We start from the raw sequence: 19,175 nt of genomic DNA, 5'->3' as shown, positions 1-19,175 counted from the left end.
AAAATGTTTCAATAGAAAAAGTGGGGTTATTAATGGAGGACTATTTATCAGCTGGTTGTTATACGGTTAATTTCTAGTACTGGGCATAAAAGAGAGCATGTCGAGATGCGGCGCGTGGTGCAACATCGAATAATACGCATAATGCATGCCATCACTCGTTAGTATTGTGTATTTGCAATTGAAGTATCGTATCTTCGTTCTTCGTCGCGTGTTATATGATATACGATGAAACGTACAACGTACAACATCAAGAATAAATATAACTAAAGTTTGCATGATGGAGAACATTCACGAAAAAGGTAAGTGAATTGAAATGTCATTAAATTATTCGTACATTTCGTAGTACATAACAGTGTGCGATATTTACGACTGAAAACTATTCCTGTCTCCACGGTAACGTTTTCCACGAGGCAATGAAATTGAATTACCTACTTTCTCAAATTCACGGTTGAATAGAACAGGGTAAATTAGAGTGAATAGTGGTGAGTATGCTACGTAGTTAACGGGCAATTAATATCACTTCAGAGTGTTGATATCTCATGCAGCATAGCCAAAGCACGGGCGAATAATGACGATAGTTTATGCAGCGCGCATAAAGAGTGACAGAGATAGAGAAAATAGGTAAGCGTTAAATGAACTGAACATGGTGAATAATGTACAGTGTTCTTTCGTTCGGAAAGTGGTTGGCGGCAAAATAAATTACATGTAAAAGAAGGATGAGACGAGGAAAGGAAACAGACAAAATCCTTTCATGCTGCAATTCTAGAAATTCAATTTCTTTTATCGACGGACCGTTAGTTTCGTTTCCATTGATGCCATTCTTGAATTACGTATTTGACGTTCCAAGATGTTCGCTAGCATCGTGGAGTCGAGGAATAAAAATAAAAAAGAAGAAAAAAATAAAAAATAAAAACGGGAAGAATCTAAGAGTGTTAAACAAAGAAAAAAAAAAAGAAAAAAACATCATGCGAAGTAGAAAGCCGTGTCGGAGCCCCTTCGTGAGAGGCCATGCTTCTTACTGATTTTCACTTATGTATCTCTCTTACATGGCAGTATGTTTGACCAATTTAATGGTATTTTTTCCACTACCCGAGTCTTGGATGGCCGTGACCCCGGCGACATTGGCCATTTTTTGGTCGCAATACGGCAATGGAAACCGCCAACCGTAAAGACTACCGGTAAAGAAAAAAAAAAGAGACAGATGCGAGAGGGTCAAAGTGTCTCCTAATGGCGGGCTAGGTTTTAACGAGTTAACCGGACGATTTAACCACGGGACACTCTACTACCTTTTTGCGGGATAAATATAGTTGCAACTACAAACGTTCGACAAGAACGCTATAAAGGATGCCCGGTTTCGATTTGTCGAGTATCCATTAAGTTCGGACTACAAGGGCTCCTCTTCGTGGTCGTTTAGATTTTTATTCCGTTATTTCGTACCCTCGCTATACTATTAGGAATGAAGACCGAGATCGTTGAAAGTCTCGGCAATTCGAATTCATGGATCTCAATAAGGACACCGGATTACTTAGAATGCACACGAATGAATATAGAATAAAACTCACTTTTTAGCAAAATTAAGTAATTATTTAGGTTCAAAAAATTATATGGAAGATAAATTTAAAATATTTTAGTATAAGGAATATATGTCTGATGTGAATATAATAAGCATTTTTGTTTTATCGAATTTAGATGAAAATCTAATTTAATTCTCAACGAGTTGTTCATGATTATTTGCTGTTGTTCGAATTAAATTACTTAATTTTACAATATTTTACTTTGATACGTACTCTATATTTTAAGTAACGGAGGCTATATACGAAATGAATCCATTAACGAAAAATGAAAAGAACCAAAGCAAGATTGAAATATCAAAATTCGAGGATCGTAGCAGGATAAAACATTTATAACCAAATGATATCACAATTATATAAAAAAAAACTCTTCTTTCCGATATTCGGACCTATTTTAATGAAATTTTTCAAATAAGAGCTATCGAAATTTTTGTTGTTGAAAACCGGTAACCCTATAACGAACCGGTACTATTTCCATGAATATTCACGTAAATCTTTCTTGAAACTCGTACACGTTCCGTAAACTAATTTGCACGTTAGTCACGGCTCCAACAGGAATCTCCATTCGCGTGGCAAAAATTCGTTCGATCTCTATGATGCGAAAGAAAGAATTTCACGGAGGTTTTGTAAGTTCGATGGTGGGTGCGAAGTTCGATGACACGGTAAATATAGCGCCAAAGACTTGCCAAAGCACAATGTAAAATATATATATATATAATGTATATAAGAAAGTCAAGTAAATCGATCTAAATATCGTGAGTATGTAGGTATGTGTAACGCGTATCGAAAGAATTCGATTGGAATGATTCTCACCTGCCAAGTTTCGCGTCCTCTTCGTCTACTGGCTTTCGGCGGGAACGTTCACACACGTAATATATGATTCCTGTAATACAAATTTCATAGAAACATTAAAAAAAAAAAAGAAAAAACAAGAAAGAAAAATATCAATGTCGATCGTGAAAAAGATTTTTCTTAAAATTAAAGAGCTCGTAACAAAAATGATTCTTGTCAATGTTTCAAAATTAGTTTCAAATTTGATGAATATGTATAACTAGACGATCGTATCTCGTTATAGCGTTAATGAAATTTCATTTTATATAAAAAACATAGTCTGTACATGAAATGTTTTATGGTAAAAATTTTTAAATACTTTTGTATAGTTATAAGCCTAGCTTCTGGCTACGAAAATACATTCTCATCTAAAAAATCCAACAATTTGACGAGGACCGTTTTTGTTACGAGCCTTCTAATTATATTTTATACTAAAATTTTTCTAACTTGATGAAAATCTACTTGTCAAAACCGAATAATTCTGTATGATCACTTAACACGAGCTAACGTTGCAATTTCACGTAGAATCACAGTTGCACTTTCAGATAAATCTACGTTGCAATTTGGAACAAGTTTATGCCGCGGGTAATTCCAAATAAATTCGCGCTGCTATATCAAGCAAATTAACGTTGTAATTTCATATAAATCCAGTTTGCAATTTTAGATACGTTCCGGAGGTCGCGAGTGCTAATAAATTCGCGCTGCGCATGCATGTAATGCTATGACGTGATTTTAGAATTTATGTTGAAATTGTGAATAGGTTTATGTTGGGAAATTAGGCGCACGTGTGATACGATTGTTAATAAGTTCATTTACACTTTTACTTCATATTGCATATACTATAATTTTCTTAGATATAAATTGCGAAGCTCAGTATTACCGTTTCAAATGCAACTGTTATGACTATTACGTTGCAATATTCAGTTATAATTTTATTTCCGCTCGTGTTACAATCTTATGCACAATCTAATATTTCTAAATTTTAGAAGAATTTCATATTGCAACTCGTGATAAGTTTGTGAAGTATATACAAAAAAAAAAAAAAAAAAATATTCTCACCTGTCTTATGCGCGCAACAGCAGATCACGTCGATCACGATAATAATAATGAATAGTACCGCGATGACGATACCAATTATGGCTGCGCTTGATATCAGAGGCCCTTGATGATGAACCACAGTTGTGTCTATACCTTGAAGGATAAGAATCATGTATCAGATAAACATCACGACAGAAAATGTACATTTGTTTGTTTGCAATCCGTTAGTGCAGAAGCATTACTCACAACGATGTTTGGTGATGATATCAAGAGAAAATCGTTTCCAATCTAAAGTATATTGTTTTACTGTTGATTATAAGTTTACGTATTCAAAATAAGGTTTGAAAAGTTTCTTGTCACATAAAAGATAATACGAACCTAGTTAAAAATTAATTCGTAATTGTAGTTTAGTTCTCAGCTTTTTTTTTCAATGTGAAATTTTAATCCAACATATGTTTTAAGATATAATGTAAAATATATGCTTATAGTAATTCTTTCTTTCTTAAATGATCCTTTTAACGAATATATTTGCCTTTTCATTATTATTCTTGTATATTCCTATAAGCTGGTTTATTTTCTTTTATTTCATTCTTAGATAATAAAGATTACATATGAAGAATTAGAATATAGAGATCCTAGTTTAGAATTATGTGTTATAAAATACTCATATATACGAATCATTTATTGTATATCATATTCCAACATCTTTCCTATTTTCTCACAAAGAAAGTCTCCAAATATGGAGACAACATTTTAGTAAATATTGAATTATTACGCGATAAATCTATATCGCCCGCTCCACACTGAACTCCATATGTCTGAGAAATCCTACATTGTACATGACAAGAAACCTTCTAAACTTCGCTTCCATCTAAACAAAAACTCCCCTACATTTCACTTAAGCACATTCGTGTCCCGCGCGAGGAGACAACATGTTTCTGGAAGCAATAGAAGCGAATGAGTCTACCGCGAAATTGATATCGCGATCGGGTTTCCGTCTCGAGACCTAGGCACATCACCAAACACGTTACGCGAACGATTAATTTTAGTCTCCTGAAAAGAAAGAAGATCGGCGGGGGGTTTTGGGGAGGTGCCAAAAATCCGTTTTCATCAAAGCGTAGACACGTAAGGAACCAAGAGAACTAAACACACGCACACCAAATCAAACCAAAGCGAACCAACGTATGTACATACGTATATGTGTATACCAATGAAAGAATGATATCGGTGGTCGAAGAAGCGATAAAAAGAAGCGTGATTAAGAAACAATTTTTAAAAAAGAAACAAACAAATACGTATAATAAGTATAAAAGTTAGAGAAATAAATATAAAAATCAAGAAGAAAAATAAACTAGATAATTAAATGAAATAGCTGGTGCACAAAGATACATGTGTGATACCAAGCGCGAAAATATAGCGGAACGGATGAGCGACAAAAGGGTGCGGTAGTCCCTTCTGTCGGACCGGACGTAGAGATATGGGTGCTGAGAAAGCTCAAGGAAGGGGGAAGAAAGCTTCATTCGCTACCTTTCTCTCCCGATGTTAGTTTCTACGCGTCACTAGTCTAAATGTGCTACCTCCACACACATAAAGCTCTTTTAATATTTTTTTCCACTGAGTGCCTCTTGCTCGCTCTCTCTCTCTCTCTCCCTCCCTCCCTCTCTCTCTCTCTCTCTCTCTCACACACACGCTCGCTTTTTTGGCTTCAAAAAGTCAACAGAGAGGGACTACTACGATATATATGTATACTTAGCAGATGTATGATACATATTACGCCCGTCGTTCGACTCTTCTGATGTGCTTCAATATATTTACCGTTCTCTTTCGGAGCATGTCGCATCCCATCGTGTACATTTTTGCTCGTATTTCTCCCAAAAATCTTAATTTTTCTTTCGCCCTTCGTTTCTTAGTTTTCGGTGAAACAGGTGGGCGGAAAATGAACGAGACGGCCGAGAAAGAAACCATCTCAAATTGATCAGCCCGTTTCGCTCGAGTTCTCTTTATCTTTCTCATCGCTGGGTCTTAACCCCTTAATGCTTATGTGTCGTCGCGGTCTGATCACCGAAGCGGATGATTCAATTTATGGTGCGTCGTCTTTTAGACTGTTCGTTTGATGCTGCTAATGTTTTCTGATAGACATTGATGAATGAATAGACTGTTCGTATGAACAGTTCCGATCCATCGATCGGTTCTCCGAACAGGCTGTGTTCACTGTCATCTTCTTTGCCAGTTCTGTTCTTTATGCATGCGAGTGTAAATTCGAATTTTCTTGACGACTGCTTACTGGACTGACATTTATTCCTGTTGGATGGTTGGTGGTCGAGTAATATCATTATTTTATTGTAGAAGATTAATAGGAAAACGTACTCTTTCAATTTTTATCTAGCCCTCTATGATGTCACGTGCTTTTTTGTTCTTTGCGTATTTTTGCGAATAATCAGACGCTTTGGAATTTGTTTAATAAACAGTGTATTATTTTGAATAAAATACGATATCCAGATATTTAAATCCCAATGAATTATAAGAATTCCAAGATTTTCGAGTTTACGTACTTAGGTCATTAATAGCTCATTAAAGGAGCACGTTTTCGCAGATCAGAACTTTAGCGATTAGACGTTTTTATTCTGTTCCAGTGCGTTACTTCGTTACGATTATTTTCGTTGTCGTTCTTCTTTCTTACGCTCGTGCAGACAAGAACCTTCGTTTGTAATCCTCTTTACGATACAAAGAGTTTATTGCAATCATCCCTTGAACCAAATTTCATAATACATGATTTCATAATTCGTTATAGCGATAAGAATGTCCATTTGTAATCCTCTTTACTCCCTAAAATACAAAAACTTGGTCGCCATTATCTTGGAATTTAATTTTGTAAAATAAAGGCCGATGATTTTTTAACATAAAATTCAATCGTCGCATCAAGGGGTTAAATCTCGTAGAACCAACGATATTCCTAATTTCTTCTTTTCATCCTATCATTAATATTTTCTATTTGTCTCTTATCTCTTATTTTGTCTTCGGTTACGGTGTACTCAACAATCTCCACAGCGAAGCGGAAACAATTTGATGGTGGCTTCTTTGCTGGCTGATTCATTTGGTATTGTATTCCTTGAACACTCACATATATATTTCCATACTCATATTTACAATAAGTGTTTTCCACAGGTGAAACGATAAAACGTTCGCCCTCGTTATAAATACGAATGTATATATATATATATTATATAGTATATTAGGCACTAGGCTAGCACATAATCCTTGCACGTAAGAATGTTTATCTCTCTTCTAGACATCTTTCATATACATATAATATTTATATGTATATATATATTTATATATATATATACGTTTGTACATATACATGTGTATGCTGTATACAGATCGCAATTTAATATATATATATTCGTCGGCAATTACACGTGAATACCGCGAATCCTTTTAAAAACGCTGGATCTGATCGCGAAACGCGTTCCTTTCCAATCTTCCTCCTTTTATTTGATCGAACAAAGAGAAACCAAATGGCGCTCGAAAGACAGTGCACGCATTTCAGTCCATGGTTTTTCGTTTTCTCCTCGGTCTGTGTTTCATCCTCTTTAGTTTTATACGGCGGTCAACGAGTCGAGTCAATGCGGATAAATAAAATGTAGAAACGTGAAACATCTGATAAATAGGAATTTAATGGACAAACTCTAATTAACTGATGCTTAAAACGAACTAGTATTATATTAAAATCTTTGAAGAAATTTATTAACTTATGCTTTTTTTAATTGTATTCTCTTGAAACATTGATGGTATCTTTCTCCACGCTTTTGCAATTACTGACAGTACATCGTAACATTTATAGGTTCGTTTGAGCTACACATTTCAAGGATGAAGCTATCGATGAACGTACATCGTGAGTTTTTAAATCAGAACGTATCGATTTCTATAAAGAAGATATTGGAAAATTAAGATTGCTTTTTATTGATAATGGATAATTCCATAGTATATTGAATGAAGTATTCCGTTACATTTCAAAACGTTGTATTTTGTCCTCCGGTTAACGTTCGTTTCAAGACACCAAAAGCTTTTAACTGATCCCTGTATGTATTTTCAGATACTTTCAGATACTCGGCGAATAGAGTCGAAAAACGTAGCTTTTAAGTTTAAGAAACTTTCAAATTGAAAGTTACTCTTGTTGCAAAAATTGCAATATTCGATGCAGTCACAAAACCGTGAATCACAGCGTCGAGTTTGTACTTTGAGTTAGGATTAGGTTTCAGCTAGATTAGATCTGGGTTAAGTTTGGATTAGGTTAAGGTTAAATTTCACAAGTTCCCTAAATTCAAATCTAACATCCCCGGCCTCTGCTCATTTCCTAAGTATTATCAGAAAATACACGTATAAATTTGTCCAAAATTTCCTATGCCCTAAAACAAAATTCAACCTGTATCCTACATCTTGTAATTTTCTCACGAACACTGACTCGACTCGGACACGTATTTCACCATGCAAATAACAGCTATTTCAATGAACGCCATCGATGATCAATTCGACATGTCAACCAAAGAAAGAAATTTATTATAAGAACAAAAAAAAAAAAAAATGTTTCCTCGAGTGCTGCAATCGACAGGATCGTGGCTCGGTTATTACCATTATACGTTGTTGCTCGAAGGACCAGCTCTACTCCATTTCCTCGCCAGAGGAAAATATCCGATGCGAAATAGACGGGAGGATTGAAAATTGTAACGGTCGACGATAGGATCGAATAAGAGGGATAGAAAAAAAATGTCTACGTGAAAATGGAGGTGGCTGGCGAATGGTGACGAATTTTATTTTCGAGGAACGATTCTATGCGGCAGCAGAAATTAACGACAGCAAAATTGCGTTCCTCGTACTGGCTTTGTTCATTTTAATGCTCGTTTGTGAAAATTTGCTCGTTTTTACAAGTCGTTCTCCATTGTGCTATCCGATTCGCTACATATCGGGACAAAGAGAGGGATTGCAATATATACGACGACTGTAATTTCCACGGAACAATGTAATAACTTCATGCGTCCATTAACCAGTCTCGTGAAAAGACTTCGAGCTTACTTTGAATTTTCGTACTTCGACGAGGTGCTGATCGTTGGAAGAAGTTGGAGGAAGTCGGTAATTCGAAGTTCTTTAACAACCGCGTGCAAGAGACGGAGAAGATGCCTATGAAAAGGAGGAATATCTTTCCAGGAAGGTACCGTACTTGTCCAGCACTTAAGTCACGATTGCGTTATCGCAATTTCGCGATGCACACAGCAGGAATGCCATGTGTCTCGAAAATAGATTCACGGCTCTCGACATTGCACGGTGCGCCTCATATCGCGAGCTAGCTTCATGTTGTTGCCTCCTTAACCCTTCTCTTTCCTACGTTAAGTCACGTTCATATGTCCGTCCTCGTTTGGAAACGCGTCGCCTATTTATAACGGGCCCTCTGTTTCAGGGCGAACCGAGTTCCTCGAACGAGCTTGCACGCAAAAGTATTGGCACTCAGAGATTATAATAAAGTAGAGATGTTACTTCGTTTTCGAGTTACCCGGTATGGGTTCTACGAGTCGTTTTTCTTTTCTTTTATTTTGGTAGAATTTAGGGGAGTCGTAGGAATTTTATGGAATTATGCAAGTTGTTTCGTAGGAATTTGCGTGATGGAATATATGGCGCTTGATATAAGAAAGAAATTGATTCTTTATTTTACTGTATTTTGCAGGAATTTAGAGAATCATCGAATCAAGACATCGTAATTTTTGGATATTTGGTATTTGTGGTAAAGAAAAGAATCAATTTAGAAGGAATTATAAGAATTTCATGGAAACAAGATACGATTTCTGGACATTCGGTACTTGTGACACAGGAAGGAATAGTTTTTTTTTTTAGTAAGGGAATATGATTTTCTACTCTGACAGGAATTATGTGTAGCATAATGAGGAAAAAATGAAAAGTGTTAGTTGTAGAACTGGAACAGAGGTAGCAGTTGCAAAAGATAGTAAAATTTATGCAAATGGAAGATATTTACATGAACGTTGCCATGTTGAAATATAGATATATGGTAGTTATTCATGGAAGTTTTAGAAAGGCATGAATTTTATACTACAAAAAGTGCAATGCATTAAATATTATGAGAAAAGATATAACTCAAAGAACAACTATTCATAGGAAAGTTACATACGAATGAAAATTTTGTTCAACATTAAACGAAAGATATTCCAAACCATACGTCCTATACATTTTTGAAGATTCAAATTTCCTATAAATGTATATACATCCACAGCCTAATCATTACGCAACACATTATTCTAAACTACAGTTTCGACTACATGCAATTTATTCAACGTTTACAGGATTGAAAAATTGCTTCCCTTACGCTTGCTCATCTGTAGCCTTCATATTTATGTACTCTAACACTCACAGAACTGAAATTTACAGACTTTATCTTCCTATTATTGTCCAAAAACATTGTATTTAATTTGCAATTAGCAACTGAAGTTAAGAAAGGAGCTTCTACCATTCCGCGTCAGACTGTTCTACGCGAGTTCATAAACAATTTCACAGCTACAACAGCTCTTTGTGCCAACACTTTCATCGACGATCTCGCGCGTTTTTTCCACTCGGAAGCTGAGAGCTGGGAAACAGAAGGCGTCTCTCTTCGCCGGGGCCCATTTGCATCCTCCTCGAAATTATCTCACCGACGCCGGTTTCTGATCTTTCCGACCGAAGCAGTTTCGCGGTAGACTCTGCGGCGTTTTAAGTTACAAAATTGCATCTCCGCGAGGCGCGGTAAGCTACACAAGAAGAGAAGGAAAGAGAGAAGATCGAACAAGAGGACAGGATGCAGTTTACCAAGGTTCTTGCGCTCTCTATTATAAGTTACTGGCCGCGAGGCCAGCCTCCGGAGTTTTAATTGCGTTACAAGCGAGCCATTATCCCGAGTTTCACCGATTAATCTCGAAATCTGCCTTCTATCCGCGCGTTTTCGCGCTACCATCCTGACTTTCCGGTTTTGTCAAGAAAACTCACGCCAGATCAAGAGAAGTTAATCGAACGATATCCTCTTTTAGAAGAATCGTCCCATATAATGCAAGAATTAATCAAGAAATAGTTGGTTTGTTAAATATATTTTGATATTTCGTAAATGGAGGAGGAAGTAAGATGGCAGATATTTTTGGAAATTTCAAAATTTTAATGATAATAAGAGATAATAGGAGAAATATAGTATAATAAGAAGTTTGATAAAAAATATGTGGATTGTAAGTAGATTACAAAAATTAAGCTACTTCCTTGTTTTGGAAGGGAAGAGCTCAAGAAAACGACATTATGCATGAGCAAAGAAATAGAAGAAAATGCTGACTACGAATAAATAGAAGAAGGTCGATACTAAAAGGCTATAAAAGGAACATTCAGGAACAAGAAAAACAACGAAAAACGACGAGTCAGGAAGAACTGTGATAGAATCCTATTTATTCAAATGAAATTTTAATTAGTGTCAAATGAACTGCACACAGAGTCCATTTATTTGGACACAAATTTGCCTGAATGAGAAATTAAATAACTTCTATTATTATATCGTATTCAATTAATCAAATTAGATAAATAGAAATCTCTTATAGTTTCGAAATGACCATTCCAGCGTATAAACTAATATTTGATGAGTAAAATCTGATAACAGTAGACGTCAGAAATCTTTTCATCGCGAAGACCTCACAGACATCTTTGCACAAACGTGCAGATGAATCAATCAGACAGACGATTAAATCGTTTAAACGAAAAAAATAGTGGAATCGAATCAGGTCACCGAGCAATTTCACGTGGTCTTTTATTTCCGGAGCTGGTATCGTCCAAACCAGAGCGGCTTCGCCATTAACGCGTTCGTGAATTATCTTTCACGGTGCGGTTTACCCAGCCACGAATACTCCGGATGAGACTTGCACAGCCTGATTTTTATCGATTTTCTGCGTGGCCAGGACGTGGAAAATACGTAGCCTGACGAAAATGCGTTCTATCAGTTCGTCTCGTAACGCAGTATATCCGTTGGCAGACGAAGAGAGTTAACACCCATTATTTTATTCTTTTTCTCGAAACTGGATTGGTAATTCTGCCGAAACGTTCGCGAACGCGTCGTGAAAAAGGGAGATCCGCGCAATCTCGACGATTCGCTCTCTCTCCCTCTTTCTTGTATTGTCCATCTCTTCAAAAGCGATTTAACTTGGACAAAATTACGTTAGGACACGGTTGAATCAGATCTCATTCTAATGGAGCCTCGTGGATGTTCGACGGTGCTACAAATTACGAGAAATCCTCCTCCTCCTCTTCGTCTCTCTTTCTCTCTTTTTCCTGCCTCTTTTCTCTATGTTTGGCAATCGTTCAACGAGCCTAGCGGATCGATCGGAAAAGGACAAGGATAGGTTTTCGCGAGATTCGAACAGCAGAAACGATTTTCTCGCTCGTTTCCGCCTGATTCCGAGGCGACCTATTGTCTTCGCCGGCGCGAAAACGCTTCACGCGCCGACGAGCACGTTCCTCGTGCCGCGAACCTTGCTCAAAAGCAGCCTCGAAGATGAAAACGCTTCTCTTCGTCTTCGACCGAGAGACGAGTTTTATATGCCGTGCACTGTGTCTATTCGCGTCTATCTTTCTCTCTCTGTTTCTCGGGCGCGCGCGCTACCGGAAGCGACTCGCGTACCTCTGCTCGCTCTTTACAAGAGGGCAAAGTTGAAGACGGTCGAAAGTCGAGAATTCCGCGCGAGGATTCGAGGAACACGCGCGGATTCGCGAAAACTAGTCGCGATGCGATCCCGTGGTTCCGGGGAAGAAGAGGTTCCTCGAGAACTAGCCGGAAGTGGGATCGGTGCCTCGTTAACTACTGTTTCTTCGTCGAGTTCTCGCGTTTGGGAATGCATAGTCTGTTCTGTTGAACGAGTTTCCCTCGCAGACGCGACGAGTTGCGCGAAGATGAGGTTTTAGGTGACTCGTTGATATGCTTTTGAGAAATATCTTTTTCTTTTGATTAAATGGATGGAACGGCAGTGAATAGAAAGATGCGATTGATAATAAAGTAGATGTTGGTGCATGGTTATACAATGCGAATATGTGCGTTGATATTTAAAAGGATAATTCACGAATGCTTTATTTTTAGCATAAATGAGACTTTCATAAATTATGATTTAAAATGGCGATCATTGGAGTAGATTAAGTAACATGTTGCCCGTTAGACGAATTTTGGATGTCTCTGTGATGGACTTGAACAAACTAAGCTTACATTTAGGAGACATCTCTACTTTTTCATTAATTTTGATTAAAGGAACACGAGGCGCCAAATAATGTTTTCACCTAAACCATAAGATTAAAATTAGAATATTTTTAGACGTAGTCGAGATCTGTTGAATGCTATAAAAATTTGAAATACAGTTTCTTATTTATCTCAGAATACTCAGCCTAATAACATAGAAGTATATCAATTTAAATAAACCATCAATGTGCATTAACATTCACCTGTATACTTGTACGACTTTTATTTACCAATTTCCAGCGCAAATTTTCGTCATATTTCGTCCAAACAAAAAAAAGTCACAAATTTTTAGAGCAAAAAATTCCGCCCGCTTCTTCTCGGAACCACAGTGTTTCTTCTTGCATCGTTCGATTCCATCTCATAGAAATCGCGAGATTTTTCATCCATTCACTCGTATAATACATCTAATATACATTCGTTCGTCTCGGCACTCGAGAATCTTAGGCCAGCTCAGGATTCGATCGATCACAAAGAAAAAAAAAAAGAAAAGAAAAAGAAAAAAGGAAAGCGATCAAACATACACAACCCACTTGCGCCTTTATCTTCACGGCCGAGCCGGTTCACGTGAAATATAACCTCGTACGACTCGTTTACATGAATCTAAAACGCGACATTCTGGGCGAACGCTCGACACGCGACAGTTGAATCGTGTACGATCATTCATTCCCTCGTGCTGCCACCAGAGATATTCCCATACTAGCGATATCTTTTTTATTCATAGGAATATGATAGATCGCACGGACAACGATATTCTGGTGCAGGTGCTTGTTATCATTTTCAATGGAATCGGAAATCCACAAAAAAGTCAGCCGCGTAATTCGTTCCAAACGCTCATCTTCTACCAATTTGTGGAATGAAATCTCTTTTTCGTTGCATGTACTTAGCGATTTATGCGAATATTTCAGATGTGTGTTTTAAATCTTATTTGTATAACGATTTATAGGAAGTTTGTGCATTGATAATTTGGAAGATGTTGCTACATAAAGTTTATTTAATCCTGCTCGATTATGTGCAACGATAATAAAGAGAAAATATAAACCGAGTTTCCTTACATGTATTTTCTAATATTTGTAGTTTCTTGATTTAGTGCCAGCTTGTAGCAAAAAGTTAACGATATATGTACTTACTATTTTTAGACAAAGTAAAATTGAAATATAAAACTACGTATGTTGACATTTAGCATGATTAATTCCTTAAAACTACTCTGATGGAACTTTGGATGGATGACACTACTCTTGCAACCGCGCTGCCAAGTGCATTTCCGTCGGAGCGCACGTGGATATATCGACGAGGACAACGACGGTGAAGTCAGTTTGTAGACGGTAGTCGCGGAATAAAGTCGGTAACGAACCAGTTCATTTGTCCCCTTACAGATTTTAATTATTGCGCTCAAAGATATAAATCATTCGTTTCACGTATTACTAATAATTATTCCCATACGAAAAAAGAGGATATTCTGTATAAAAATATTGTCGAATAGCAATAATTACTGTGCGTAATTTGATCGACCACATCCGATGGAACACATTATCGTACAATGAATAAGAAGCCATTGATATATACAAAATCGTGCACCAGAAACTCGTTGCGTTTATACTATGACCGATATACATCATATTGTACGTATATGTATGTATGTAGCTGAAAGCTGTTATCAACAATGTTATTAAACAACTGTCGCTGTTTAAACGTCCACCCAGTTTCGTTCTTACAATTCTTCTTACACCTAAGCACACTCAAATGTGTTAACATACAATCGCTGATCACGTGGAATCCCTCGAGTACTTACAAAGGTACGTGGTGTGTTCGATGGAATGAGAGTGTCGCCAACGAAAAAGACAGGCGAACGGCGCTAAATTAAATGAAACGAACGGTACCAAAAAAGAAATAATAAACATAATAATAGAAGAATCAACAAAACTAAAGAGGCATAAAAAAGGGAATAAAATATAATAAAATATATATATATGAAACAATAGAAGCGCATGCCATGCGATCGTAATCTAACATCTAACAATAAGAAAACCCAAGGCAAGAGCGAACATTTAAGAGATCGAGGTTGCGACGACCCTGTCGCATTCGTTGAACGATGACTCGCGATCGATACTCGTGGACTGGTGGACAAGGGGCCATTTGTATTTCAGACGCGACAGAGTATTCAGTGTACCGTGTACCTCGAGACTCGATGCTCGATATTCGATTTATTTGCCTCTTATGAAGCACCTTTCCTTCTCTTTACTTCTTTTCTTTTTCGTCCTCGTTCTTTTGCTTCTCACTCCAACGAAAAGAGAGAGAAAAAAAAAAAAGAAAAGATACGTAAAAATCAGCGTGGATGATCGTGGCGACGTTCGTAATCGATAATCGTGACGGTGGTTGTGACGATAATACTAATGGTAATGACGATACACACGATATACAAAATAAGTGCGGTCAAGTAAACTAATTGACGACGATATTGACAATATATAGCGACGATGGTAATAATAACAATAATAATGATAATAATAATTATAGTAAACCGTAGCAGTAGCGTACGTCGTGAATAATATAATAATAATAATAATAATAATAATAGTAATAAAATAATAATAGTAAATAACGCTAATAGCAATGGTAGAATTAATAATAATAATAATAGTAATAATTGATAATCATAACACACATCATGCGCACTAAACACGTATGGTCCAAGAGCTAATCAAGCAGGACTAAGTCCGATCACTTGGTAAAAAGTTAATGAAAATTTCCCAAGAGAGAAACAATGAATAACAATTAAAAATAAAAAGAAAATAAAATGTATCAACCATACACAAGAGGAGAGAAAAAATCGTATATGCAATCGGCTGAAAAATGAACCCAGTTAAGAAAACTAATTTTTAGGCGCAATCTAAAAGTATAAATGGTTAAGAAAAAGGTGCTTTCTCCCGTTTCGTGCGGATGTTCTATCGTTTGGGTTTCGGTTTATCGTTTATAGACATATTTAGCTTTCTATTCTTCTTTTATAACTCGCGAATAGTTCGTGTACTCGGTCACGATCATATTTATCGACGATCATATCGCGTCGTCGTGTTCACATGTCCTATGTGAGTTCTTTTAAGGAGTTGAGGGGTTCAGTTCAGCGTAAAAACACGCGAAGCGTGGTTTAAGTAAGTCTAAGTATTTGCAAGTGTATCTTTTTCTTTGGCTCTAAACGTGTAAAAACTCCTCGGATGTCCCTCCTCGAGAAAATTGGTAAAAAAAAAAAAACCACAAACAGAAAAAGAGAAAAGTAGTTAGCCACAGGCAGGTCAGGCTATATGCAAAGAGCGCTAGTTCAGCTCGGACGAAAACGGATTTTTCGCGGACGATTTATCCCGGTGTTTGTTTTTCTTTTTTTCCTTTTTTTTTTTTTTGGAATTTTCTTTTCCTCGACGGACGTGTTGCGTCTGTAGAGAAATGGTAACGAGTTGCGTTCGTGTTTCTACGTGTACACCACGAAGAAATTGCTTCACCCCTGTAGCTCTACTCGTTGTTCCTTTCCTTTGTCACGTTGAGTCCGTTCGTTGCAAATCGAACCGCGAGAATCGCGAAAAATTCCACTCCAAAAATATTTGTACTCTACTAAGTGGCGAGAAACAAGAAAATACCCTTGGCAGACCCGATATTAAATACACTTTTAGCTAGCTTTTTGAATAACGTTTCTTATTCCTTTCGAAATATTGAGCAAATTGTATTAGATTGCTGCATAATTTCTGTCCGCCTCTTCGTCCACACATGTAAGCAGACTATCAGTGTCATAATAAACACGTATAACATTGCTATATAAGTTGATATGATATAAATAGCGTTTTTAGAGTTTACAGAACAAACGAATAATATGGTTTCATTGATCTTTTAATCAGGCATTTAAAAGGATTTTTTTATAATGACTAGACTGTGAATATTTATGCAAACTTGTATTTATATGAAAATAATTAAAAGAGTATGATTCGCTTATTAAATATAATTATGACTACTATACTTAGGTGTTTTATGTAGTTCTACATTTTATGTGCATTTTATGCCACACTTTCACCAACGGATTCTCACTTCTTTTTTTCCAGCAGAGAATAGTTTGGACGGAAGGAATTAAATAATTTCGAGACCATAAGATATATAACGAGTCCTTTCTTAAATGACAGATTCCAAGATTTTTATAAAAGAGGCATAACGCACATAAATATATCGTGTAAATTTGTAGAAAATTGATTCTCACGAGCCAGAATTTACGAAGCAACCTAATACATATATATTCGTTTTTATTCCCTTTCGACGATCGAAAAGTCGAAAATTCAATTGTATGAACACTCCTACACAATGCGGTGAACATTTTTGTCTTCAATGTAGTACCTTGCGCGTTTTAACACTAAGCATTTGGCAATTTAAGGCAATACGTGTCTCAGCCCCTTAATTTAATATTATGTTAAAATGGATTCACAATGCACGCAACGATACATCTAATGCATCGATGATCGTGATATTATCGTTTGAATAAATTGATTTTCGAGCTGGACACACAACGCTATTCTGCAATTTACTCTGAATAATTCGCGAATATTCACAATATCCACCCGAATGCTGTCCCGATCCGATCATCAATCTGCATTATACTAAATTTTCAATCACGTGCGAATTCTCGAAACAATAAAATTTTGCCTTGAAATAATACAAAAACACGAAACCGTACATTCTCTAAAAAAAAAAGCTAACGACGCGAGCATACGAACAAGTATACCGTTAAGACGCGCTATTAATTTACAATGGATTACGATCATTTTCATTTCTCGTTTCCTCCACTGTTTTTCAATACAGCGAACATCATCGAATCCCACTTATTCGCTAACGTTTCTACGTTGGAATGTTGTGCACCGGTCTAACAATAAGTGACTCACTTTACAATAATCGTTAATCGTGTGTGTGTGTGTGTGTGTGTATGAATATGTGTGTGTAGTTCGTGTTTGATTTGTGTGCTAGTTGCGATACATCTTTACGAACTTTACGCGCGTTCGACAAATGAAACACGCGGCAGAAACACGTTTATAGAGTAAAAAGTGAAAACTTGACGAACACGGAACGTATTACACGAGAATTTCTTTTCTCATCTCATCTCTCCATTGTGTTTTGTGTCTCTGGTTGTACTCTCCCTCTCTCTCTCTCTTTCTCTCTCTCTCTCTCTCTCTCTCTCTCTCGCTCTCTCTGTGGTATATAGCAACATTCGTACGTTCGTATTCGCATACCACTTTTTTTAAAACGTGTACACTATAAATTGGAAAGATTAGAGCGTGAACAGCGACCGTTCATGACGTTGATCTCTTTTAATATTTTCTGCATTTTTATTTTATGTTTGTTTCGTTTACTTTTTCTTTCTTTTCTTTTGTTTTTTGTTTCTTTTAAATAGCTAGAAATAGGATCGTTATTGCTGTGGCAATGGCGGTCACGGTGAGCTTGCGAGTACCTCCAGCGGAAGTACCTACATTGTAGTCCACATTGAGGTCCGTAGGTTCTGAATGATAAAAAGTGACTTGTAGAAGGATGGTTTTTTTTTCGTTGTGTCTAGATTATGTCTTTTTTTTTTTTTTCTTAAAGGAAGGGAAGAATATCTAATATGCCTAAGATGCCCATATATCGAATGGCTACCGGATAGTTCATCTAAAGTCGCTTTTCTACAAGGGTCAAGGGGACTGAGGACACTTCGTTCATGTTCAACCAATTAAAAAGGATATGTTTACGTATAAAAAATATTTCTCTAATTAGAAATATTATTATAAAAAAAGAAAAAGAAAAAGGGACGCAATGACGATGTATCGAAATACCTCAATGACCCTTTTCCCTCCTCCTTGAGTGAATAAAATAAAAACAGAGGCGAAGTGATTTGTAAACGGTCTCTCTCGTCGGGTTGAAAGTAAAAAAATGAAAAAAAAAAGGACGACATATCAATCGGTGCAATAGCCTCGTGCACATATATATATATAATGTAATAATTTTAAAGAGAAATTACGACTTGATGTATATAAAAAGGGCGCTAATGAAATACCGATGTAAATATATATCTGAAGATGAAGAAAATGGCGAATGAAACGAACACGTTTCGAGGGCACAGTGGCTCGCGAAACTATTCCAATACTTATCATAAAATATAAAGCATTAAAAGGATTTTATTAACGTCATAATAAGGCACGATAGCCGCGATTATATTGATCAAATTTGAAAATAATCTGAAAATTACAAACGTATGTGATATATATAGTAGAATATTTGTAGAGTACAAAATTATTGGATAATTGACTATTTGGCTTATCGTTTCTGCAAAACGCGATACATCTGTTCTTCCACTAAGCATCTTCTAGCTTCTACATAAATTTTCACATTTGTTTCAAACTGTATCGGTATAATTACAAAGGAACAATGATGTACCAGACGAT

The 19,175-nt window shown here is 36.5% G+C and overlaps 1 protein-coding gene and 1 long non-coding RNA gene across 3 annotated transcripts in view; one reads left to right on the top strand and one right to left on the bottom strand.

Moving 5' to 3' along the window:
- The window catches only part of Fas2 (neural cell adhesion molecule fasciclin 2), a 37,257-nt gene that overhangs the window by 3,047 nt on the left and 15,035 nt on the right, over positions 1–19,175 (bottom strand). For both annotated transcript variants that reach the window (XM_074111669.1, XM_072001311.1), the window contains 3 exons: positions 3,462–3,593; positions 2,385–2,454; positions 1,047–1,172 (listed from right to left, as the gene is read on the bottom strand). In XM_074111669.1, coding sequence (XP_073967770.1) covers positions 1,047–1,172; positions 2,385–2,454; positions 3,462–3,593 — 328 coding nt within the window. The remainder of the gene's footprint in view (positions 1–1,046; positions 1,173–2,384; positions 2,455–3,461; positions 3,594–19,175) is intronic.
- On the top strand, positions 21–18,833 carry LOC139986201 (uncharacterized). Its single transcript, XR_011799595.1, has 3 exons — positions 21–299; positions 13,916–14,077; positions 18,340–18,833. It is a non-coding gene; the product is annotated as an uncharacterized lncRNA (long non-coding RNA).

The sequence above is a fragment of the Bombus fervidus genome, chromosome 4, assembly GCF_041682495.2.
Source record: "Bombus fervidus isolate BK054 chromosome 4, iyBomFerv1, whole genome shotgun sequence".
NCBI classification, from domain to species: Eukaryota; Metazoa; Arthropoda; class Insecta; order Hymenoptera; family Apidae; genus Bombus; species Bombus fervidus.
The sequence above is the reverse complement of the archived record's forward strand: the minus strand, read 5'-3'. Positions and strand labels throughout refer to the sequence as shown.